At 39.8% G+C, this 26302-nt stretch overlaps 2 protein-coding genes and 1 non-coding gene across 9 annotated transcripts in view; 2 read left to right on the forward strand and 1 right to left on the reverse strand.

Annotated features, from left to right (window-relative positions):
- The first annotated feature begins 49 nt into the window (after positions 1-49).
- Positions 50-6379, forward strand: fhdc3 (FH2 domain containing 3). Of its 2 annotated transcripts, XM_067492736.1 has the most exons (11): positions 50-455; positions 1240-1741; positions 2071-2132; positions 4199-4301; positions 4428-4513; positions 4840-4940; positions 5053-5123; positions 5209-5316; positions 5458-5528; positions 5676-5793; positions 5925-6379. In XM_067492736.1, the coding sequence occupies exons 2-11, from the start codon at positions 1283-1285 to the stop codon at positions 6153-6155; spliced, it is 1410 nt and encodes a 469-aa protein (XP_067348837.1). In that variant the 5' UTR covers positions 50-455; positions 1240-1282; the 3' UTR covers positions 6156-6379. The 2 variants fall into 2 exon arrangements, with proteins under 2 accessions (XP_067348837.1, XP_067348838.1); XM_067492737.1 differs by lacking the exon at positions 5925-6379 and having other exon boundaries at positions 5458-5554; positions 5676-5773.
- A 2310-nt stretch (positions 6380-8689) lies between these two features.
- trim3b (tripartite motif containing 3b) overlaps positions 8690-26302 on the forward strand; it is a 28809-nt gene continuing 11196 nt past the window's right edge. The window contains exons 1-2 of one of the 6 annotated variants that reach the window (XM_067492730.1): positions 8690-8842; positions 10178-10259. The gene's annotated coding sequence lies outside the window, so the exon portion shown is untranslated. Of the gene's footprint in view, positions 8843-10177; positions 10260-12331; positions 12572-23275; positions 23484-26302 lie in introns of those variants that run through there. The other 5 variants (XM_067492732.1, XM_067492728.1, XM_067492734.1 and 2 more) reach the window with 5 other exon arrangements.
- trnaw-cca (transfer RNA tryptophan (anticodon CCA)) lies at positions 9446-9517 on the reverse strand. The gene has a single exon. It is a non-coding gene; the product is annotated as a tRNA-Trp (tRNA).

The following is a 26302-nucleotide window of genomic DNA, read 5'->3' on the forward strand; positions in this document are numbered from 1 at the left end:
AGCAGCCATTTGGATTCCGTAAAGTTTAACTCTCAGGTTTATGTTCATCAGCAGACATTTAAGGAGGCAATTTCGATAAACCTCTAATAAATATATGTTGTGTAATTAAACGTTTTTGATTTATCAGTGCATCATCTGTAACCTTGATAAATGTCTAACCTCCATTAGTACTTATTCTGAAAAAGTAGGGCATGAACTCGACTATTATTAGTTAATTTATGGATTATATTAGACGGACTTCATGATAAATAATCCGTTACTTTATTTCACCTTTTCTCCTGGAGGGCGTTCCCTTACCTGAGCTGAATTGAATGTGATTGGTGGAGGCGCGTCCTGCACCTGTGACAGCGATTGTGCTGTTTGTGAGAGAGTCACACAAACACGCACACTGTTTGAAGGAACACGAGGCTAAAACGAAGTGAGGATTTATTTGACAGCATCCTTTTAAAAGCACGGTGAGTAAAATCAGCCGGTGCTTTGCTTTATTTACAATGAGTAAACCAAGATATGTTTTAATGTTTTAGTTGGTTAAAGAGCTTTGATTGCATGTGAAGAACTACCCGCAAAATGCCAAAGCAATGACGCCTCTGAAAATGTAAATGTACATTTTCTAGACGTCCATTCAATCTTTCCGGTTTACCAAAGAATTGAGCTTCGTGGTTAATTCCAGCTTGTTTGCCTGTTTATTCTAAATCTTCCCTCCTCGAAAATGATCAGCGGCTGTGTCGACAGCAAGTAGTGCGGAGAACCTAATTAGAGTAGATCTTCTCTGTGAAAATGTGGCTTTTTGGTGGGTCTGTTTATGCTGAGTCCTCCACTGGACTCTAAAAAGTAATATTAGAAATAATCCCTTTTTTTCTGTGAAGAAAAACGGCGTTTCGTTCAGTTGCTCGACAGGAGCAGATCTAGACAGCAAAGGAGAAAAACAATGATTATTAAAGGAATGTGACTGAGCAAAGCAGTGATGGCAATGTTTACACAGTACTGCTTTTAATGTTTAAATAGTGTAATTGGATTAAATTGTACAGGACGTTTAGAAGCTTAAACAGTAGCTACAGAAATATAATCTTTATGATATTTGTCCCACATTGGAAGTTTGTATAGAGTTGTTTCCTTCATGGCTCTCCCAGTGGTATAGACAATGACTTCATAAACATAATGTTCCATGTTCCAGCTAAGTACATTTATGGTCAAAAATACTACATTTTTTAATGGATGCATGCTTCTGTTTCTTCTCAGGTCTGTGATACCAACACTGGGATATTTCTTAACAGCACATGAGATGGAGCTGGAGGGAGTGCTGATTTTAAATTCTTCTCATCCCAACTGCTCCTCTCAAGACTCTTCGTCTTTGTCAGTGGATGATCAGGAAGATTCAGGTCTCCAAGCATCTCCTGTTCTGCCTCCCCCCATATGTGTGTCTGCTGCTGCTCCACCACCACCTCCCCCTCCCCCTCTTCCTCCTCCCCCTCCCCCTCTTCTTACCCCCTGTCCCTTTGGCTCTCGCCATGCCCAGCGCCGATCCATGAAAAAGCTGAACTGGGACCCGATCCCCAGCCAGCATGTTATGGGCAAGTTGAATGTTTGGACGTCTAAGCGGCCTCAGAGGGACCTGGTGCTGGATATTCGGAGCATGGAGGAGTTGTTCAGTCATGTAGACAAACGAGCATCGCTACGCAGCTCAAGGGTTATAGGTCTGAAGAAGTGTAGTGGCGTGGACCTCTTCCCAGAGGAGCCTCAGGTAAGTTAAGAGTTGAGACATAAAAAGCTTCGTTTGATATAACAATGGTTGATTTCCAGTAACTGATGAAAGTCATTTAAAGTTTTTATAGACCTGTGAAGTCGCACACAGTTCACATGCTGGGGAAGTAAAAAGAACACAAATAGGAAGTGGCCTTTTAAAGGTTCCACACCAATTATCTTAGAAATGAGGAACTGTTAAAGTAAAGGTGTATAAGGGAGTATTTTTGCTTCCTCAAAGGTTCTGTGAATGACAGTATTACATCAGGGTTTGAGTCCTCATTGGAATAAGGCAAAATCGTTTCGTTGTTCTGTCCCTTTTCTCCTTAGGTCACAATCCTTGACTCTAAAAAAAGCATGAATATTGGGATCTTCCTGAGACATTTCAAGAGGTAAGGAGCCGGTTGCTCTCTTGTCAAACAGAGACAGAAGTACAGGTCATCATGCACTCGTTGTTTCCAGTGTGGTAATCACTACCCGACCATCTCTTTATCTCAGTAGGCCATATTCAAATACATGGAAATGCCTTTTAAAACATAAATTGAGCGTGTACAGCAGAAACATATGGAGCCGCACATTTGTTTGAAGCAATTATTGCTCACTTAATAATATTTAAATGTTAGGGAAGCACTGTGCTCACCTAGTCGGTGAAGATGAGTAGCAGGTCTGTAGCCATTGGATGACCACCTTTCACAGCTGTTTATGTACCTCTTTCTATGAAGCTTTTCTTTTAAAATGTAGCCTGTACACTGATAGTGGTTTGGAATAAATGTGGAGTAAAAAACAATTTGGGATAAATGGGCGAAGTTAAGCATAATATTATATATGCACTAAAGTATGTAATTTGGCAGTTAATGTAGATATAGATCCTGAGGAGCTGCATTGCTGTGTTGTTCGTGGTCTTGATCTTGTTGAAGATGTTTTATTTTCTTTATTCCATGCCCCTGAATACTGTCATGAAGACCACTGCATGAAAAGCTTCATGTAAGTCCATATGCGCTGGCCACTGGGTGCTGTATGACACTCAAAAAAAAAAAAATAACATCGGTTTACATAATTGTATGGAGGCATAACGTTTTGGCAGAGCAGCTTGGGGTGTTCCTTTGTCTTCATAGTGTAGTTTTTGGTCAAGGTAGTAATTTACCAGTAGGTGGAACTCCCAGTTTCAGATGTATTTATACTACAATCACTTCAAACAAATGTACTTCACTCAGGTGATCTGACTTTAACTAACTGTCATTTCTAAAAGCAGTTAGCTGCACCACTCACGGTTAGGGTTAGTCACTTTAAACGGAATTGATACTTACGCAATCAATTATTAGTTGTTTTATATTTGTAATTAAATTGTATGAGTTTCTAGAGCCGATTTCCTCCCGCAATTCAATTCATGCCTTATAGGTTAACTGGTGACCCTAAACTGCCTGTAAGTGTGAATGTGAGCGTGAACGGTTGTGTGTCTATGAGATAGACTTGCAGATTCAGTGTATCAGAGGATTGATCTTTGTTTGGATTTTGGAAAGAGGATGGTAACTTTATTTAGAGATGTGGGTTGAGTAAATCAAACCAAAATTTAGGGGTGTTATAGAAACCTCCATATTTACACTAATACTACTACTACAGGTAATTTGGGGAGTGTTATACTTTTGTATTTTTTGTTTTTCAGCTAGGTCAGTCTTTTTATACTGTACAGGTAAATTACCTCATCCACACTGGAGCCAGTTACTCTGTCTGAACCTTATCAGGATGATATCACTTTCAGTGCAAAGTTCACCCCATTCCTCACTTTGAATATCAAATGCACGGTCAGTGTGTGACAGTAGCAAAGTATGTCATGATGTCTTCTTTAGTGTCCTAGTCAAATTCAAGTGCAGGAGTTGACGAAGGCTCAATTCACGAGATACTGAACGCAGGAGGATATTTTCCTGTGAAAAAGACCAGGATTTTTTTTCCATCATACTTACACTAACCACTTGCCCTCCCTGTCATGCAGAAAATGACCGCAGTTATTTTTGGAGCACAACACTGGACACATTTGCATATTAAAATCTAAAAACCAAGCATATGTAACATATAAAGATGTAGCATTGAACATCTAAAAATAGGCTGCTGACGTATAACCTTTTAAACGCTATATTGAAAAATAATTTTCATGACATCTATACTATTGTCGTTTTATAGTTTTGTAATTGCCGGTTTTGTTAAGTGTAAGAGTATAGGTGCCACTGCAGGGGCTATCTGTACTTAAATACATCACCCAGAGGAACTGTAAAAATCACCTAGTAGTCTCAGCTACAATGAAATGCAACAGTAACAAAAACATTGCAAAAAACCATACAGTAAAAAAAAAAACAAGTTTAATTAGTCCACCATGAAAAAAATTGCTTAAAAAGCTCAGTGGTAACCTGTTGATCAAGCTATGTTTTTTCTTTAATTATTGTTGTTTTGTCTCCATCTGCAGGCCAGTAAGAGAAATGGTACAGGACATTCAACAGGGGAACTGGCTCAGATTTGGAACAGGCAAACTCAAAGAGCTTTGCAAACTCCTGCCAGATCAAAGTGAGGTAATAACAGCACCATGTTTTTTGTTGTTGTTGTTTTGTTTCTTTATGTTTTTACAACAGCAAATGAGATGAAGAAGAAATGGAAGTGAAATGAACGAAATAGAACAGTCTTTTGTTCATGCACAGGTAAAGCAGCTGCTGTCATTCAGTGGGAACCTCTCTGTGTTACCGGAGGCTGACCAGTTCATGGTGCAGCTGGTCAAAGTTCCCGGGTGAGCCTAGAGTTTTACCCCTAAATTCATTTTTATTTATTTTAGTAACTTTGACAGTCTACAAAAGTCATTCAAGTTAAACATGTCCATTGCAATGTCGACAAGTCAGTGCACTTGTACAGATTAACTTCCTTTCATGTCCTGTAACCAGCATTTACATAATTTTTTGTGTGTCTGTTACCTTTCCTATGTTGTCACATTTGCACCACTGAGAACATCCATACGAATGGTTTTGGTGATATGCTGTTCAAGTTAATATTGTAACTCTAAAGGTGATTAAATTACCAACATCTGGTGCACTAATTAGATGTTTTATTACCTTATAGTTTTGAGGAACGCCTGAAAATGATGGTGCTGAGGGAGGAATTCTTTCCCCTTATGGAGGAGGTGAAGAACTCTGTTGCTGTCATGACCAAAGCAGCTAATGGTAACATTTCACACAAAGCAGCTAACAGTCCCAGTCCCTGGTTTGGTTTAGACCACCCAGGTCTAATTAGTATGATTTTTGTTCAGATTCTTTTTGTCCTCTCTCCTCTCAGAGCTGTTGGACTGTGATGACCTCCACTCAGTCATCCGGCTGGTATTAAAAGCTGGGAATTACATGAACTCTGTTGGTATTTTTGTTTTAGAATTGCTTTATGTTTGGTAAATTTGTTGCACTGATGAATGGACCATTCAAATAATTTATTATTCAGGGTGGTTACAGCGCAAATGCCATTGGCTTCAGGATGACTTCTCTACTCAAGCTGGCTGACACCAAAGCCAACAAGCCTGGCATGAACCTCATGCACTATGTTGCCAAGGTGAGGATGAGCCCTGGGATGGACAGAGATTCACTGAAGAAAATATTGGTGAAATTAAGAAGAAGTCTGGTTTCATGCTATGGCTCTGAAGAGTTTACTGCAACCGATTTCTTCCCTTGTGCTTTTATATTCCACTCTTAGCAAGCAGAGGACATTGATAAAGAGTTGCTGACTTTTACCAGGCAGCTTGAACACATTGGGATGGCATCAAGGTGGCTATCATTACAACACTGACAATGTATTTGGCATTTTAACTGAACATAGTTTGTTCATTCACAGTAAATCCAGTAAAAAATTTTTACTTTGTGTTCCTTGAGATATGTCATGTGTCAATGTGTAAATGTGGCTTTGTGCGACAGGATTTGTAAGGAGGAAATCGTCGCAGACTTTGAGAGAGAGGTCAAGAAGGTCAAGGAAGTGAAAATCTACAGCAGCAGACACCCTGGCCTATTGCAACAGTTGGAGACGTTTCTCATAGTAAGGTTTATTGTTTTCTGCAAACCTTGGTGCTTTTGTACAATTAGGAACAACGTCACAAACTGAGCTTGCAAATAACTTGTGCAATTGGGAACCTCTACTTTGTACCATCTGTTGTCAAAATTATTCAGAGGGCTGATGCCAAGGTGGATGATTTGGAGTCCCGTCTCCAGGACCTAAATTCTCTTAGTAATGCTGTCGCTGAATACTTCTGTGAAGACCCAGCTACCTTTAAACTGGAGGAGTGCTGCTCCATCTTTCATTCATTTTGTAAGCGGTTTGAAACAGCTATTCGGGTAAGAAATTTGCTAAAATACTTAAATATGCTATATAATAATCTGCAGCACAGGGAATTTTTATAAAAATGCTTTGTTTTGGCACTGTCTTCTTATGATTACTGTTATCTGACTTGACTATGCATTCGTCTCACCTCGCCCATAGGAGAACCGAGAGAGAGAGGCAGCAGAGCAAAGGCGCAAGCGCAAGGAGAGCATGCGTGTTGCAGTCAAACGCCGCTCCACGATATCGGTCTCAGCACCTGAGTCTGATCGGGACTCCTCCAGCTTGGAGTCAGCCTTACACACCTTTTTGACCAATGTTCCAGAGGGATTAGCCAGATGTAGGAGGAACATGCTTCCTCCAATTGAAGGATCACCCACTGACCACAGTTCTCAGACTATTCCTTCAGGAGAAAAAACTGAGGCTATAAGACAAGCGAGGCCAGGGAAGAAACAACAGGATGAGCAAGTCTCAGGACAGGAAGAGGAAGAGGAAGCTGCAAAGATGCGTGAGATTAATCGAAAGGTGCTCCGCTACCAAAACAGCAAAAGTAAACTTGATGGGGGCAGAGTTTCAGGCACCCCAAACCGCTCAGAGAGGGCACAACGCGCTCCAGCTACTCCAAGTACTCCTCGGCCCAGGACCAGAGACTTCTTCTTTGCCAACAATGGAAACTTAGGCTCCCCGTGGACTATTCTGAGCCCCTTTACTTGCTCCGAAAGAAATGCCACGCAGCGGAACAGGCGAGCACAGCAGCAACAACAACAACTTTTGTCAATGTCAGCCGGAGACGACCTTGAAGACGGAGTCTGGGAGAGCGATGAAAGCAGTGATCTTTCAAATGTTGCCATTCAGGATGGTCAGACATCTCCATTGCGCGGCGGTGGGTCTCTTCCCGAATGTCCAAGTCTGAGAGCTGTGTCACATGGTCCCGTCATCAGGTCCGTTTCCATGGATGAAACCAGACGATCTCCACCACCTAGCTTCCGGCTCGGGGGTTTGTTCCAGAGAAGCGTATCTCAGAGGTCCTATTCCTCTGGCTCAAGGACAGAAAATATCGAAGGGCAAGTGAACACTTCTGGGTTCATATCCTTCTTCAGACGCATTGGAGGCCGAAGTAAACCTGGTGATGTGGAAGAACAAAACTTCAAAGGATCTAATACTTGATTAAAATATTTTATTTAGAGACAGAGACCAAGCTTTGTCATTTTTGTGTTTTAACTGTAAATTTTGTCTTTTTTTTTACTGTTATGGTTTTACCCTTCAGTGGAATCGAGGCAAATGAGGACTTGCTTTGAACGGTGAAAGCGTTGATTTTTGGGAGTCAAACCACGTTCAAAAATTGTAATAGCTTTCTTTGTTTTTTGTCTTTTTGTGCACAATAAATGGTGTGACTTTTTTAACTTACTTTAACTTGGCATATGGATTATAATATTTACAATAATATTACTTTTGATTCATTATTTACCGTTTTTCAAGCTAAAATGTACCCCGTTCCACTCTTGTCATGAAATCCTTGGACGTCTGACTGGTGCTAATGTTACCTTAGTGACATCTGCTCAGTTTCCAGTAGGTGCCTTTCACTTCATCTATTATTTCGTCAGTCAGTCTGGCTGGAAGGCCATCAGCAGAGGATCTAACCTTTGAAAATTAAATGTTGTACATGCACCATGACAACCAAACACACGAACGCACTATTGGTATTAATTTCGACCATAGGTATATGCATTTAAATTCTAAACTATTAGCTGAGTTTGTCTTAGCTGGTACGAGAAAATTAGAATAGGACACTCTGCACTGGGTTTTGCCAGACATCGAGGTGATCTGTCCACCACAACGGTGCCACACTGGTGCCTTTGCTCCTCAGCAGCTGAAATTTTGGACAGAAAGGAAAGAAAGGGAGACATTCAGCTGTGTTACTTGGGCAACAGGGGTTGTTTCCATCCATTTCATTTGAGCTCTCTGTGTAAGAATACTCCTTTGAACAAAATGCTCAATACAGGCTGCTTTCTGTCTGTTCTCTTGTCCTCCCACATCCATCCCTCCCTCCCACTGGCGCACATTCAATGGGGACATTTGCAGTCGCCTGGCATTTCAAATCAAGGGGCATAATGAATAGAATGGAAGAGGGAATTTTAGCTCGGCTTTTCAAGAAGCTGGACTAATGTGTGACAATAAAAATTAAGTCTTTTGTCAGCTGTAAGCATGCAGGCTCTGTGTCGTGGTTGGATCTCTGTGAAACAAACGCTCAGTGCAAGGCCTTGTAACCAAGCAGAGATAACGGTCTGGTTCTTTGAGCACAACACTACATCAGCAGCGTCTGACCTGTTTGATGTAAAATAAGAGCTCCAGAGAACAATCAAGCCATTGTGATATTGTATGTTGAGTGCTGCTGAGGACCATCACATGTGAGTCAACTGCTGAGGGCTTGAGATGACCTACTGTCCTTACCAAGTTTCACTCTCACCAAGTATGCATATAGGGCATGTGTGTTTTTGTATGTGTCTCAGTGAAAGATGAGAAACAGGCGTGAATAGAGAAGCAAAAGGAGGTGGGGTAATGGAAGCTTGGATTAAGTAAGAGAGGGAGGGAGGCATACTTGCAAATTGTGAGGAACTATTTAAACCGAGATGAACATGTGAGAGGAAGCCAGTGTGTCAAAGACAAAACACAGGCGGGGAATGTCCTGGACCAAGAACTGAGGACAACAGCGTAAAACCTACATGATCACAAACCTGGATATTTTAAAGCTGTGAGCTGGATCCAAAAGGTAGATTAATATTGGACATGTTTCAAGAAGGTGTGATAACAAATAAGGTGTCAATTAAAAGCAAAGCTTTTCAGTAACTTGAGTGAAAGTCACATTGTTGTTGGTGGTGGTGTTTGCTTTGTTGTAGTCAGGTATGTGCATTAGAAAAATGTGTTTTTAAACTGATTTGAGGTTGAAAATGCGATTACTGTACTTTGGTGTGAGGCATTCGATTCGTTTTCATGTATTTCTTGAAATTGCATAGCACTGTTGATTTTAACAAGTGATACCTATTATAGATGTGCTTATGTATATTTATAATATACATTATATATTATATTTAGAATATACATAAGCCTGACATGAGCCTGTACATGAAAACTTGCCAGGGAATGAATACGAGTGCTATGTTTAAGGGAAAAAAATAAATAAATAAAGAAAAAAGAAAAAAAAATTATATATATATATATATATATTTATGCACAAGTAGGCTCATATATTATTTAAAAAATGAAGCAAACAACAGTGATCCGTACTGTAACTACTAGGACACTTGACGATTTAATCATCACAGAATAATATGTGTTATTTCGCTGCCAGTCTAACGAAATCAAAGCAAAGAAATGACCCCGACGTGATTTGAACACGCAACCTTCTGATCTGGAGTCAGACGCGCTACCGTTGCGCCACGAGGTCTTACATTAACGCGTGCACGGCAACATCAATAAACAGGAAGCTGCACCTTCTACTGACCAATGATGTGTTTGGTCAAATCTTGATGCGAAATGTCGCTCTTCCATGTTATTGTGTTACGCTAGCGACAGCAGATCAGGTAACTTCTCATTCACATTTACGTGCGGGTTACGCGCGACAATAGCTCACGTGTCATTTTATTTCCCGATCAAAGCGCCGCTTTTGGTATTAAAGTCAGCGTGTCCATATGTTAACGTTGAGTAAAACGCTAAAGTGTTGTAGGGGATTCTGTCAGTCACTAGATGGGGCAACACAGCAGAGGTTAGTTAGTTTCTGATTTAGTCAAATCACCTGTCATCCCACTTTTGAAACTTCACACTTTGAAATCGGACGCAAAGAAATTAAGCAGTAAGAAAGTAAAGTAATAGGGTTTTAAATGTTTAATGTTTAAGTCATTTATTGTTCATAATTTTAGCTCTTAATAATCCAAGAAGACTTGAAAAAATTCTGAAAAAAAATTCCATTGGACTTCTGTGTCACACATTAATCATAATACAAGCAAACTTATATATAGATATATAGATATATATGTATGTATGTATAGAGAGAGAGAGAGAGAGAGAGAGAGAGAGTGTCTGTTAATCCCAGCTGGTTTGTGCTTAGGAGAGAAGAGGGGCATCTGGAGAATCCAGGACACTTACCTGTTAACCTTATTAGTGACCTGCCTGTTCATAGCAATGGATGGGTAAGTGCACTCATCGAATGTAACAATTGTGTTTTTTTATTTGCATTTGCCAAACTCAGTCAATAAAATCAACATCACCAAGAAGACATGTTCACTCTTCTATAACTAGTGCATTATTGTAATTGCGTCCAGGGTCTATTGTCAACAAGGTATCGAATATTGCATCACCTCAAATTGTATTGCTTGTGTTGATATCATAGTTCTTCCTGCTCCAGCTGTAGCCACTCTCGATTAGGATGCAGGCTGTTCTCTGTCTACACCGATGATAAGGGCTTAAGCGTCAGGGAATTGGAGCAGTGCAGGGCACATTGATTAGCTGGCTAAATGTCACAATCTTCTCAGCAAGGTGTACAGTCTGACAGCAATGCGGTCATCATCTGTCCAATTGTATTTATTTCACAGCTTTAATCACACCAAAATAATCTTGGTATTTGGAGAGAGAGACGGAAACATAGGGTTCACATTGTCTGTTAAGTTCATAGGAGTGTGTGTGTGTGTGTGTGTGTGTGTGTGTCCACTCGTGTGCATTTTTCCCAAAATGGACAACTTTTAAATGTCAAAATTCCTGCTCTTTATCATCAAGAAAAAAAAGAATGTAGCTCAGACAGCCTCCCCAAAACACCTCACTGCAGCAGCAGCCAAAGCTCCTTTACAGGCTCCCACAGCTAATAATGTGGTATAATGACACATATGACCATCTTCACAAGAGTTGAAGAGGTGGCATTGCATTAAAATGTTTTACTGTACAACTGTCAAAGTGTTCTTTGGTACAATAGTGTTCTCCAACTTGCTCCTTGAGCATGCTACCTACCAAGTCACTTCTGATAAAAGCATGTGCCATATGACTAATTGTTAATCACAGGACCACCAGTACAGTATAGACATGATGAGACAAGTGAAAGTGGGTTTCTATCACCAGCCCTCACATTACAATAGTGAACATATAGTGTAGATTCAAATGCAGATCGTGCACTCTCTGCACGGGATGCATTCACAATGAAAATGTGATGGTGAAAAGGTGTTTATCCTTTTTTACCTGTTGTAATGACACAATTTGGGTGTAACTGTTTCTTCTGCACATACTGTGTGGTTAAATATAAGGTGTGCTGTACCTGGTGATTAATCTCGTAGTATTCCCCCTCTACTTTCTTAAAATCACGGAGACAATTTGTCTGCTTGCTGAGTCAAAGGCTCGTCTATACCTAGGGTTTTCTAAACCTGCACAGAGACTAGCTCTTATGTTTTGCAGGTCAGGGATGAGAAGCTAACTGGACTGATTCAGAGAGAGGGAGAGAGAGAGAGAGAAAGAGAGAAAGAGCAGCCATCTGCTGCACTGGATGCAGTCTCCATGGCAACTTGGTGCTCCCGCAGCAAAATCCTGCGATGGTTTGATCCCCACCCCCATGCCCACGCACACAAGTGCTCCACCCACACATGCAAGGAGCATTGTGCCCGTGCTTCTGCTGTCCACATACATCCATAGATCCTACAAACCCCACTTACACAACTTTCCTGTCAATACATCTTACTTTACCTTTGATAGACACCAAAAAAATAAATTAAAAAAATCCTATTCTCACATTCTGGTAGAAACTTAAACAAGTCCTTAAACCCCCCTTTACTTTCTCCATTCATTCTGTTTCACCCGGTCTTTATGTGTCTCCTGTTTAAGTAACCACTCCATCAACAATTACATCATCCTTTGAAGCTGAGGTCCACATTTGTCATTATTTCGAGCTGCTAATTATTGGAGTTCCCAGCAGGATCTGTTGATTTATCTCTCTTGTTCCAGGAACCATGCAACCCCCCTCCCCTTTGAGGAGGACAGTGCCAATATTTAATCACACCAAATTCTCTCTTAAGACAGACAGGATAGGTAAAGGAGATACAGGGCAGGAATTAGAAAAATGTTCTGTCTCTTTGTTGCCATCTCCCCTTCACTCTGCTCTTCCCTCACACTATTGGACAATCCAGCCCCCTCCCATTTTCACACCAGCCACTCTGCTTGCACTCTGTCTCTATCTCTCTTGCCTCCTAAAAGCCTCTCTCTCTTCCTATTTCTGCCTCTCTCTGCCTCTCACTCTCTCCTCCCTCGCTTTCCCTCCTGCTGGCACACACACACATGCGTTAAAGCCAGATTCTAATCGCATACAGATGCACACACGCCTCGCTCCTGCTTGCCTCCCTGGACTCTCCGTGTGAGGTGCTTTTCGCTTTGGCGATGTCAGCTTGTGTGGATGGATATCGCTCCCACTGGAGAAGAGTGCGCTGAAATTTCATTCTAGCTCTTTTTCATCTATCGGGAATCTGCTGTAAGTAAAGCTTTGACCTCATACTTGCTGTGTCCCAGCTTATTCTTTTATCCTCCACTATTTTCATCCTACACCTTTGTACCCCGTGGCTTTCTTCCGCTCATGTCTTCCCTTCCCTGTTTCGTCTCCCTCCCACTTGAGGATGCATACACCCTGTGTTGTCTTCATGCAAAATAATGCTGCAGGCCATTAGCTGGCTAGTGATGGAGTTGTACTATGCAACATAACCTGAAAATATTCCATGCTGGTATATGTGAGACACCTCCTGTGAGGCTTACCTGATTGATTATACATGAGTGGAGAGGTGAGCTGCAGTTATTTGTGCTAGATAGGTGATTTGGTGATGCAGACTGGGGACACTCAAAATAATAATGTGTAGCTTGATGTAGCATGTTTCCAAAGCCTTTGAGAACAATGTTTACATGGAGGGTGTGATAAGTGGGATGAGAGCTAGTTTTATTGATTTAAAGAGGAAACAGACATTTTAGAAAACACCCACCACGAAGCATATATTTATACAGGACTCAACTGAAGTATGCATATGTAAGTGTAGAAAGGTTCAGATATTGAACAAGGAGATTTTGTAAAGGTCGCAGTAGTGATCCAGGGGCACCTCTGGTCGCTGTGAGGGAAGTGGACACTGGAATGTCCAGCTGGCATGGGAGGAATGTCACCAGTGCTGCATAGGAGTGGTGAGGGTCGTGCAAGGGAGAAGATATAGTCTAGTTACAGTTGCCAGTACTGTAACTGTTGGATTTTCTGCTCCATTTGTGTCAAAGCTGTCATATGCAGCCCTCTGATATATTAATTTGATGCAGAGAGCTGTAACTATACTTGGACTATGAGTTCACTCGATGCACATGCTTAACCACAGTAGTCACTGGTAAGCAGTGAAGCAGTCCATAACAGGAGAGATTTGGAACCAGTTTTGCGTCCTATTAGTGTCTCCTTATTATTAGAAAAATGTACTCCAGTAGTTACATCCTACTGGCTTTTTCTGTAGTGCCATTTGATACACACATATATACATGTATATCAAGCCTTTCTGTAAGTAAGTGAGGTAATTGTCTGTAACCCTGTACATCATATCCTACATTGACATCTGCCGTAATGCCACAACACATGGCACCAGCACTAATAACCCTGTTAGTTGTGATGCTTTTAACCTGTATGTGTGTGTTGCTGTCTACATCCTCTTTGCACACTTTATAAGCTCTAAGATGATTGTGTTGCCAACAATATTTTAACTCTGCATGGTCAAGCAAATGCTTGTTGAAGTACATGTAGATACATTATATGCTGCTTTATATGAGGCCATTAAAGAGTGGGAAACGTGTTCATAACAAGTGTGTACTTTGGCACAGTATCAGACAAGTATAATTATTCGTTTTGCGAATTCTGAGAAAGAGGAAGTATTTGAGTAAAGCCTAAAAGCTGGAGGATATACAGTGAGAGATTAAACAACCTCAGCTGGGAATTCTGTACAATTCTGGTCAGATTAATCATTATTACGCTCTGCTGTATAAACTTTGTGGGCTACCATACTGTGAATTTAATAACTTGTTATGGTAGTTTAGTTTGTTTTTGACATTACTAAATTGCCATGGATGCCAAACAGACTGTACTGTTGGTAAAGTGGGAAATCAGGTCATTGCACTTTGCTGTCACAAGCAGTGGATTAACAGTCATGTGGAAGTGACAGATTACTGGAATGTTTGTTCTGTAACTACATTACATTTTACACAGTAAATTTAGCAGTGTCCATTCAACAATTAAGGAGCTAATTTTAAAAGAGTCAGTGAACATATGGTCCCACTTCAGAGACTTTAGTTTACACTTAAGTGTCAAATCCTCAGTTTCCTATCAGCTCTAGTAAGTTATTTTTTACACTAAACTAAGTGTTACCTCAGTTTACAATATGATGTTATCCAACTTTTACACCAGGAGGAAACTAACACTAAGTGTCATTTATTTTTGACACTATACAATATCAATGTTAATCAAAATGAAGTCCAGCTGTATTTACTCTAAAAAAGTTTTGGAGTTTATAGTTTACTCTATTCAATAAATATTGCCGAGGGCTCAAAACAACAACAACAATGTATGCATGTCTTAATTAGAATTTATTAAAAGTATAGAAATGAAAACATTGAGGCTGGAACAGCACACAGATCTCTTTTGCTGCAACATCACTGATAGTGTCCAGCATGTCTGCTGCAAAGCAGTTGAGTTGCTTCACCAGGACAGCTTGACCAAAACCCTTTCCAACCTTTTCCTGGATAGTCAGCACCATCTTGTCTCTGATGGAGCGGGTGAAGTGGACCTGAAAGAGCGGGGTGGACAGAGCAGAGGGGACTCTTTTGTAGTTCCAAACCCATTATACTGAGCTGCTTGGAAGGCATGTTGAAGCAGGTGTTTTGAGGAGGCAACCAGAAACCCTGCAGGACCTTCGGAACCACCTCCATCACCACCTCCACTGGGCCCAGCAGCTTGGAGCTGGGAGCCTCCTGCTGCTGTTCTCTCAGGTTCCTGGAATACTTCTGAGCCTGGCTGCTGATCTTGGGATGTCTGTAGTTTACAATCGATGAAGGTTGGTTTTCAAAAACTACAGAAGAGCACAGAGACATTGCAACCTCAGCATATAAACGAATGATAAAGGTGCCAAATGTGACTCACTTAAACTGACTCACTTCAAACTCAATGTCCCTCATCTTCATTCAGGTGTTCACCTCCCATGAAGACAATGGACACATTGACAGAAAACACATTCACAGATTATGGAACCACTGACTCAAAGATGCGCTGAAGTCTTGTTGAGGATCGTGGTCTTACCAGCTTGAGAAGAGGCTTGTCCTCATCCTCCTCAAAGTCCTCCAGTTCAATCTCCCAGAGCCTTCAAACACAAAGTACAACACAAGCTTCATCTCCACTGTTCCTCTCTTCTTTAAGACACAATTTAGTGTGACATGAGCACCGTTAAGGTCCTGTGTAGTGCTGGACTGGGTGTGTGTGTTTCTCAGTAACTCACTTCACTCTCAGTGTGTGTTTGCTTTCTTCCACCAGCAGCTCAGTTATATCTTCATCTCAGATGGGAGCAGCTTATTTTGATGAAGCCTCAGAAATTCAACCACCAGTGCAATCAAAACGAAATCGAGGAGATCACAGTCAGGAGACCTTGTCTGCTGTTTCAGATGGGTTTAACCATGAAAACTAAAGCCGGTCTTACCTGAGTCTTGTACGAGAGCATGTACCAGCAGATCTGCAGAGCCGTTCATAAATGTGCGTGTCAAACAACACCTGTGAAGGAAATAAGTTTGTTTTTCAGAGATTTAACAACATCTGGACATTGTTTCAGGGTAGGAAAACCTCTCTTACATACCCTGATGGGTCTGTAGATGCCTCTGCTCCCTTCAATAAACTCCATAGACATTTTCTGATTGGTTAAAGTGTCAAAGCAACACTGACGATCTTCACAGTGAGCGACTCGAGGACTCAACACAGGTGATCTTCAACACACAGATGATAAGTGTTACTCAAGTTTTACACTATGAAGAAACTAACAGTATCATTTATTTTTGACACTATACAATATCAGTGTTAATTTAAAATGAACTCCAACTGCATTTACTCTAAATGAGTGTTTACTTATTCCCAATACAGTGTTTTTTTTTTTTCACTACAAAATTTTTAACATTTGTTTACTCCATTTAATAAATGTTGCAGTTTGGTCAAAACAACATCAAGTATTAATTTCTTAATTAAAATGTATTAAAAGTATAGATATTAAAACAATGACCCTTAGAGTTAAAAAAAATGTCACTGTACGTATACGGTGTAAAATAAGTAAAATAAATTAACTTGACTTCTAAAAATCTGACGTATCAACGATATTTGTCTCTACTTGAATGCATCTCTTTATTAGTCTAAACAAAAAAAGCATGGCTGTCTGCTAGTTCCTGATTACCTAAAACTTATATCAAAACATAATTAGTATATGTTTTATTTTGTTAAATATAGTAGCACTGACAAAACACTAACTCTGCTGTTCTTGCACAGCTGAGTGTCATCAAATTTAATGGTGGAAGACCAGGAAGAATACTGCATTAATGATAAAATCAACTAAGGTACTTAAAAAAATGATCAGTTTTATCAGTTTTCATAGCACATTGCGGGTGTGTGCGTGCATGGAGCTCAGCCTCAACACCATGAATCTTACCCAGTATCATGGAGCCTGTTTAAACATAATTTCTTTATGCAGCTCCCCAATCAGAAACTGTAGAAAACAACACTTTTAGTAGAGTTACTTAGTCTGGGACAACCGCCAAACTTAACAGTGCAAGAAAAATCCCCTTTTTATTGGACTCACCAAATGTAAACAGAATATTTGTGTTTTTCAGACAAAACTAACTCATTTTCACCACTTGTCATTTCACTGGCAGCCACAGTTAATGTTAGCCGTTATTAATTGGTCATATAAAGGCTACTGCTAATCCATGCTAGCAAACTCCAGACACCGTCTTTTCTGTGTCTTTTGGGGACATCTAAAAGACAACAAAATCACACCACACTCACCACGATAACGTTACCTCTTGTAGGCACCGTCTAGGCTGTATTAATGTTTTATTTAAGCTAGTTTGTTAGCCTGTTAGACCTTAGCAATTCGGCATTTTCAGCCGCAAATCCCACAAGTTTATGGCGACAGACAATATTAGGATAGTATAAAAAACGGATTTGGCTAAAATATAAAATATGAATGTTTAATATGTCATAAAGAGGGCTTATCATAGTCACACAAAATGGCGTCGATAGTCGATAAAATGCCAAAGACTTTTCAGAGTGAATATCCTACACTTGACTTGTTCATCTTCTCTGACACTGCACATTTTACAGTGGTGAATCCAACTTTAGATATTCTGACCAACATTGCGGATGATCTTACTCTTCCGCATGTTGGAATAACTGTGGAAGAGTCAATAGACATAGTCACTGGATATTTTACACTGTCAGATTTATTGTGTAGTCATAGCATATTTACTGTTTATGTTTTTTGTATTTCAGACTCAGCTTTATTTGCATTGAATGAATCACTTGGAAGCACCTTTTTCTTTCTGGGACAAAAAAGGAAGATTAAAACATCAGTGGCTAGATGATGATAATAGATTCTGAAGGGACACTTTCTGTCCATCAACATCAGATAGATAATGGGATCTGTATGTCGAGCACATTCAACCATATTTACTTGGTTTGTTGGGGGAGAACCTGTGGGGAAAACCTAGTGACTGAGCTGGGCGATGCAGTCATGTCATATTGGATATATTTAGAAAGGTCCCTCAGGGGGCTTCAGTAATAGCTTTCACCATGTTATGTCACTTCTTGAGCACTTCACAAAACATTAAGAAATAAAGCTGCTATAAACCTGCTTTTGTTGTCCTATAAGAGAGAGAATAGTATGTGGATTTTAAATTTTCAAAAACTTTAAATGTGCACTTTATCACATCCTGGGTCAAGGCAGAATGAAAGAAAGGAGAAAAACTAAAATGTGTTTATTTTTTATATGAATTAAATTGAAATTAGCATATGAATGAATTAAATACAATAAAACTTATCAGGGTGAAAGAAAGAGAAGAGAAGAGGCCTGTCTGACTGGCTCAAGCTTATATGAATATTGTTATTCATTTGGACACTGCATATTCATCGATTCCTGCTACTGCTACTTGTTCTTATCTATACCTACAAGTCTAAACCTTAGAGCGAGGTTTGTGTATTCATGTTTTAATTAAATAAAACCAGTGATCGAATAGTAAAAGCCAAATAATTAAAAATATTCAGTATGTCAGGTAGTTGTTAAATAACCCCACATAATAACAAAGTATTTAAATGCTCAGGGTAAATAAGGTTATATAATCCACATTTGCTGCGGATTAATATCTGTGCAGTGTTAGAGTATGGATGGTATTTTTGAATAAAAACAGTAAAACCACTTGTAATCAGCTTTACACAAACCTCTTTTAATAAATGTTTAAAACAAAAAACACCCTGACACCATAAGGTACAGTTAGGTGCATCAAGTATGATATTTGAGTTGTCTTCATCATGTTATATTGTGATTTTCCGATATCCGTTATCTTTGTGTTCTGTTTGTTTCTGCCACTTGTGTTGTGATGATATGCACCTGTGTTTCTTCTTTGTGATCATGCTGGAGTGTGAGCCATGAGTTAATGTGTTGACACAGGCTGTTCCCATGACACATTCCTGCCCAGCTTGGCTCAGATCAGGCAAGCTGATAATTTTAGCTTTGCTTATGTCAGTCGGTTCGTGCTTTGGGTGGACGGTGACGATGGGGTGCCATTGCTCATTATCTGTCATCTACTACTTCGTGATTCTTGCCAGAGGAACTATACATGATAAATGCGTGCTGTAATGCATTAGTCAGCAGACAGGTTTCCTACTTTTGTGAAGCCTTTATTCTCAGTTTGTTTTCAGTTTGTACTATTTTAATTAATTCTCATTCAAATCTTTGATAATTTTGACATTATGATGCATCACATAGGAGAGCATCTCTGTTATTTTGTCCACCTGAAGTGTGGTTTAGGCTACACTCCTGCTTCTAGTAATGCAGACGTTGACAGACATGCAAATTTCGAATCTGCTGACCTATGAGCATTATGATCAAACAATGGAATTTCTAATCTCCTTAAGTAAATGAATTTTCACCATTAGGAGACAGCCGTAATGCATGATTCAGTGGTTTTTAATGAGGTCTGTTTAAAATGAGCAGCAACAGAAACAAGTATTTGATTTCTGTCTTTTAACTTGATTTTGGTGTGTTTATTTGAGAAAATGGCAAAACACTCAAAGACATGTGAGGTCTGTTAAGTTTCAACCTAAAGCTGAAACAGCTCAGTCATGTGGCCTGTTTCTGCTACCTCAGATGACACGGAACTAACTGTTTATGTTAATATATGTTCAGCTCAGGGCAACTAATCGCAACTCAGTTATTTGGAGAAACCCATTTTTTAAGGTTCAGGTCCTCTACCCTGTGGCGCATGTACCTCATTCTCTAAAATAATTCCCTCTGTTGGGAGAGGGAGAGGACTAAAAAAGCAAGTCAAGAATGAATGCATCCCATAATAGAATTTCAAAATATTTCAATATTCACTTTAGTTAAAATCTGTTTATTTCTCACACTGATGTTTACAAACCTACAGCTCCCAATGCAAATTGTGTTAATGTTCAGTGTAAAACACGTAATAAATGGCAATACCAAGTGAGTTTGTTTATTGGACATATTTTAGTACAAATAAGAGGAGAGCAAAAGGAGATTTGCCTTTTACCCAAATTTGGTCTTTTATCAGGCTGGGGTCATGATGGGTTATATGATTATGTACACAGTGACTCTCCATCATGTTTTCCGAGAGATATAATGGAGCCAGCATCTCCCTATCTAAGCTTCTTGTGTATGTTTCGCAAGGCTCAGTGGAGTTGAGCCTTGGTGTTATTCAAGTCAAGAATCTTTTGAGGAAGTTCAGTTTTCAGCAGAGTGACCAGAACAAAAATGTATGGGGTTTATTTCAAAATTAAAATGGCTCAACAACCTTTAATTTCTACAAGACTTATTTTATGGCCCTCTTACCGATGGCTGTAGCTGCTAATTACTTTGCAGTGTATTGTGATGTTGTTTAGGTTATAACTCACCAGCTATACATGCAGCTATCATAAGATAAATGGGATTTTTGCCAGCTGTTTTGTCTTTGCTGTTTGGTTTTGTGTAGATGAAATGCATTTTGTGAGAATTGGGGGACTTGGCACACCGTGTTTCGCTCACACACCTTCTTTCTCCAATGCCAGCTGTGGACTAAAGACAGCTGTTTTGGTGCCACAGCATGTGACAGGAAGCATTAGCCTTTTTTTTTCCTCAAGCCATCAATCAATCTGTGATTTGCATTGACAATCTGCATGTGTGTTTACTCCGAGCTGCCAATATCAAGTGTCATATTTACCATAGTGTGTGCGTAATTTTAAATTTGGGGTTTCTAAAACACTAATGGTTGTGTGAGCATTCTTGCACTTTTTCACAATGTGCGTGCAGTGCAGAGCACGTGCCTGCCAGTGGTGTGAAGGGAATGAGAACTGATAGTTCTATATATAGAGGTATATGTATGTGGAAGCTTATGACTGGACTGTGGAGGAAAATAGAGGCTTGCTCAGCATACTAATGAAGAGTGCACAGGCCGGTCCATACGAGCCAACTATTAGCTTTGGATCTGTGTTTTTGAGTCAAATCATTTTGTAAGTGATTCATATGTGTTGTTCAATGCAATTGGTGTAATTTGAGGAGCCAAAGAGAAATTAGGATGGAGGTCTTAAATCTGATTAAAACATCAGACTGTGTGTTTGTGTTTGTGTGTGTGTGTGTGTGTGTGTGTGTGTGTGTGTGTGTGTGTGTGTGTGTGTGTGTGTGTGTGTGCGTGTGTGTGTGTAAGAGATGGTATCAGGCCGAGAGATGTCAGAGTCTAATATCATCACTGTAGCCCTGAGATCACAGCATCATGCTTTGTTACACAAGAGCCTTCTCATTATATAGTGTGTGTGTGTGTTGTATATAGGCTCTTTCTATGTGTATATCCCCTCTTATATACAGTGGGCTATCTGCATGTCCCCTCTTTCTCACCCTATTCTCTTCTCTTTGTTCTCTTTCTTCACATCCTTCTGCATTGACTTTTTACAAACACAGAAATACCTGTATGGAGAGCTCATAAAACACAAGATCAAGCAAAAAATAACAAGGCCTTAGGTGTTCACCACTGAGTGTGGTGATTTTGATACTTCTTTTCGTTGTCTTGAAATCTCTCACAGAATGAAAAATGTATCAGATACTCTCAAAAAAAATCTAAATGCAATATTAATGCTATGTGATTTTAGTGTGGATTTTCTGGTTGGATTTTCTGTGGAACATCACCATCACCAGTCATTCTTGTTATTGTTCCAACAGTTGGTTTTTGGGTGCTAAAATCGAACAGGGCACAAAGTTGTTTGCTTCTGTGGGCTGGTTAATACTGTTTAGTTTACAAAAAGCCGTTCATTTTTCTTTTATAAACCATAAGATTAACCATATTTAGTTTGAGCCTTTGAGTCTGAGACTTTATTATTTTCTAGGATAAAAGGGAAAAATCTAATCTAATGCTCAAATTGGCTTAAGATCTGAAGTTATGAGTGTAACACAACTATTATTTGGTTATTCATACTTTCATTATGGTTCATGTTTCAGTTTCAGGAGACTCATTGTGGGTACCACAGGTGGTTCCTCGGCCTCCAGTCTAATAACTGCATGAGTGGAATATTCTGTTGCTACAGCAGAAAACACAGCAGTAAACCAATGATGCTGTCGAGTGCTCACTGCAGGGATGACAGCAGTCTCTTTCAAAAGGGTGCCCACGCTGGCGTGCTTCATTTGGCACATTTGTCATGTCAGATATCCTCTGTCTAATTACTTTCTGTGGAGCCTGACTTACTATTAGATTGTTCTATCCAGTGTAATGTCTTTGTGGGAGTTGATTTAGTTTAGAAAGAACGAGTTTCAGATGTTGTTACTATTGTGTAGTAAAAACTATCACAACCACTTAGATTGGTGCTGAAATCAGAGGAATTCCTATTGAGTTTGCAGCACCATAAAAACATGTGAAGCAGTGAAACAACAGTCCTTTTGGGCCACTCAACAATTAATTCCCTGCGGACATCAAGTGAGATGACATTCTCTGAGTTGTATTTTCATCCTCTCATCCTTTACTTTTTGATAAATCCACCACTTAAGACTGGCCTGAGAGTTTAGGATGATGGAAAGGTGTGTGGGTGTAGAGAAAGCAGAGCTGGATGCAGTGAATGGACTTAATCTCCACACATCAACTGTAGATTGATGTTTTTGTCAGAATGGTTTCCTCAGATTAAACTCTGACAGGTCGTTTAAAGGATTGGGATCCAAATTCTCCTGTGACAAGATTTGTGACTTGAAATTCAAATGTGATCCTCTTTTTGGTTTTTCTTAATCCCTGTATATGTGTAATCTGATACAATAATCCCAGACAGAGAGCCATATGTTCTAAATTCTCATTTTTAGTTTTTTAAGAGGTGACATCATCAATTATGTAACTGTGTCTCTTATTTGGCTGCCCTGCGTGTGTGTACGTGTGTGTATGCTAGTGTGTACTGGGCTCCATTAAGTAACGACATACTTCTTTAACACTATAACTGGAGGCCAGATGAGACAAATGTTTAGATGACTGTCAGCCCTCAGCTGCGGCCTCTGATTGTTAATAGCAGCAAGCAGCATTTGAAATCTGCTTTTGTCCCTAATCATCATTGTTAGGAGTGTGCACAACATTACAAATATTAATTAATTGGGCAGCAGATCAAGGCCTTATGGGCAATATGCTCATGGGTTTAAACTGTTGTCTTTTTGGCCTTGAATTTTTTGGACTTCTTCTTATTGTTGTCCTTTTCAATCTCTGCCTCTCACTCCCTCTGGCCAGCACAAATTTTTGGCCTATGATGCAATCTCTCATCCCCACTAGTTTAAGTTTCACAGCCAATCAGACCACGGAAGAAGGAGGGTATCCAATCAGCTAGTGCTTTTAAAACAGTGCTGATAGTAGGTGGAACTTTAAATTTACAGTCCCACCCTCTGTTGTCATTCCTGTTCTTCCCTTTTCAGCATGTGAGTGTTGTTTGGAAAAGAGAAAAGCGAGAGAAGGAAAAGGGAATAGAAAGAGTGGCTAGTAGGTCTGAGGGGGAGATAGACCATAGAAGAAATGGGCGTGCAAGAATGAGCCAGGGCGTGTGCTGATGTTTCAGTGTTATGCTGCCCTAACTGCCATGGAGTCTTCTAGACTGATCTGCTCGACTCTACTGACAGTAGGTAGACGTTCTCTCAGCCATTGTGTGTGGTTGACCTCATGTCCATACAGTGCGTGAGTGCATGTATGACATTACAGTATTAGCTCAACTGTCACCGGTGTGAAGTGTGTGAGTTGGTGTGTTTGTCCAAGCTGTCAGCACAAGTTCATTGGTCCTGCACAGGTGCACGGCAGTGAGAAAAGCGAAGTAGTGCTGCTATTACTTTTCCTTTTTTACTGTATTCGCTATTGTCTCTATGAAACTGTTCCTGCCACTGTCCCCTTCCTCTGCCCCCCTCTTGAACTGTAGAAGTAGCACTGCAAATTCTTCACTCAACTACTTTACTCAACTATAAAAAAGCCTTCCCTTCGCATCTGATTTTAACTCTATTTGTTTAGAAGAGAATTTTTTTCCTTCTTCTACTTCTGAAGTAAGTACACTGTGTATTAACTTTACATACACAAACAAACCTGCTGCAGTCATTATCTTTAAACACGATTAGTTACACATGCAAATCCTGAGAGTATGGGAAATACTCAGGCCGAGATCACCTGCAACATTAGTGCTGGTTTACTGTGTATTATGTCTAGAAGAATTAAAAGATGTTTCATTTTTAACGGTAGCCTAGCTGTCAGCTCTCTACAGGATGTGTCCTCAGTTGAATCACATTTAAAGCTTCCTGCACCCCTGCTTGGATTTGGCTTTATTCCATCCTGCTGTCTTTGAATGTAGAAACCCAGTTCTAAATCTGCACATATTTACTGTGTTTTTTTTTTTTTCCCAAGCCCTTTAGTAAGCGGTTTTGGTCACTTTAGAGCTTCACAACTGAGTATTGTCAGCACTTTGTGAATCCTAGGTGGGCATGCATGTAACTGGAGCACACTTTGGTGCATAGTTGACCATGCACGGGACCATTAGCTCATGTTGACACATACATCACATGCACATTCCATTATCTTTATAGTGGAGATGGACAATACAGTACAAGAGGCACATGCTTTTCATAAATGGCATAAAGTGGGGTGGAAGATAGCTCAGTTGGTAGAGCACTTGTCTCTTAACCACAGAGTAAGTAGTAGTAACTCCTGGCCCTCAAGGCTACATGTCAAAGTTGTCTTTATTGCCTGCTACTTGCTCATAAATTGCTTTGGATAAAAGCATCTGCCGAATATCACATTTTAATTGCAAGTCTAAAAGAAATAGAATTTGCATTATCTGTGACTTTCACTCAGCAGATGGTTTGAGCATTTCACATGTTCTTGTTTTGTGTGACAATGCATTTCAGAATATAACAAACAGTTAACAAATGGAAACCTCCAGCAGCGTTCTCCAGCAGTCCTAAAACCCCAGGTCTTATTTTAGTTTCACTGTCATTGCTTCCTCTGCTTACCCACTAATACATGTGTCTAAATTTAGACAGATGTCATTACAGAATGATGATATTAGTATCAGCATGTTCTAGTGCAGACAGAAAATGATAGAGAGATGTGGGGAGTATACAATACACACAATAATTCTGTATTCGATTAAGAGACATTCATTTTTCTTTTCATCACAATCCCACACAGACAGCTAGATCTCTTAAAGTGCCAATTTTATGCGGAGGATTTATTCAAAACAAAAGCTTCTTACCACTTAAATCTTTCTATTAGACACTCTGCGTGTCCTTTACTCCTTCACCAGACTGTGAATATGACATGTCGTTTTCATGGCTGACAGCTTAAGACACAACCTTTGCCCCCCCAGTGTAGAAACTCTGTGTCATTTGATGGAAGGATGGAAGGATTGTGTGTGTGTGTGTATGTGTGTGTCTGTGTGTATGTGTGTGCAGGGGGCAACAACAGACAATAGGACATGAGTGGAGATGGGACATAGGGGATTGAGTGTTCTATTAGATTTAGCAGTGGCAGATGTGCAGACAGGCGGAGAGTCTGGTGGGGGATGATGATTTTCAATGTGCGTGTGTGTGTGTGTGTGTGTGTGTGTATGAGAGAGAGACAGAGCGAGAAAGAAAGAAAGAAACCGAATGAGAGAAAGAGAGTGAGTTTATGTCCATAACTACATCTCCAGTCCAGTTATGTTGGTTTCAGACACATGCTGCTGTTTGATCTTCCCATATGAGTGCATGTTTCTGTCTGATACGTGAATAATACATGTGTTGACCTACTGAGTCTGGACATAAGATGAGATATAAATAGAATGGACAGTATTACCAAAAGATGATTTTTTAACACATATGTGTTATCACAGCCTTTTGCTGCTTTTCTCAGGCATATTAAATAGAGCAAACTGCACATGTACCTTAAATTAGTTTTGTTTAGTTAATGCTAAACTGTCTCATGTCATTTACACACTAGGTGCTCAATGATGACATGTTGCCGTAGCACCTCCAACATACCACTGTAATTATTATGCGTTAGGGCTTGTGTTGATGAATGTGAAAGTGGGCCATGCCTGACATAGCACTGCTTTTTGTTGCAATGCAGATTTTTTTTTTTTTTATGTGACTGACATAAATGCTTTTGCCACCAAAATTAAAATGGATTAATGCCTAAATCTACTAAATACAAAACTGATTATTATTTACATGTAGATAGGCTTATATGAGCTACATACAAGCACATAATGCCCATAAATTTACAACATTTACCATGTATTTTGACTCTTGATACTTGAATATGTTGTACGGTATAAACATGTATGTACATGTTAAAAATTACTTTGAACTTTCAACATTGTTATTCTATTCACATTTATTGTTGTATTTTATGCATGCACATGATGTGGAGGATAGATTACAATATAAACCAAAGCAAATATATAAATGCTAAAAATAGAATG

This window comes from Channa argus, chromosome 22 (assembly GCF_033026475.1).
Source record: "Channa argus isolate prfri chromosome 22, Channa argus male v1.0, whole genome shotgun sequence".
NCBI classification, from domain to species: Eukaryota; Metazoa; Chordata; class Actinopteri; order Anabantiformes; family Channidae; genus Channa; species Channa argus.

Coding starts and splice junctions, on each gene's coding strand:
- fhdc3 (XM_067492736.1), top strand. CDS start 1,283: ATGGAGCTGGAGGGAGTGCTGATTTTAAATTCTTCTCATCCCAACTGC. Junction 2,133..4,198: donor TTCCTGAGACATTTCAAGAG/GTAAGGAGCCGG, acceptor CTCCATCTGCAG/GCCAGTAAGAGAAATGGTAC. Junction 5,317..5,457: donor TCATGCACTATGTTGCCAAG/GTGAGGATGAGC, acceptor TTCCACTCTTAG/CAAGCAGAGGACATTGATAA.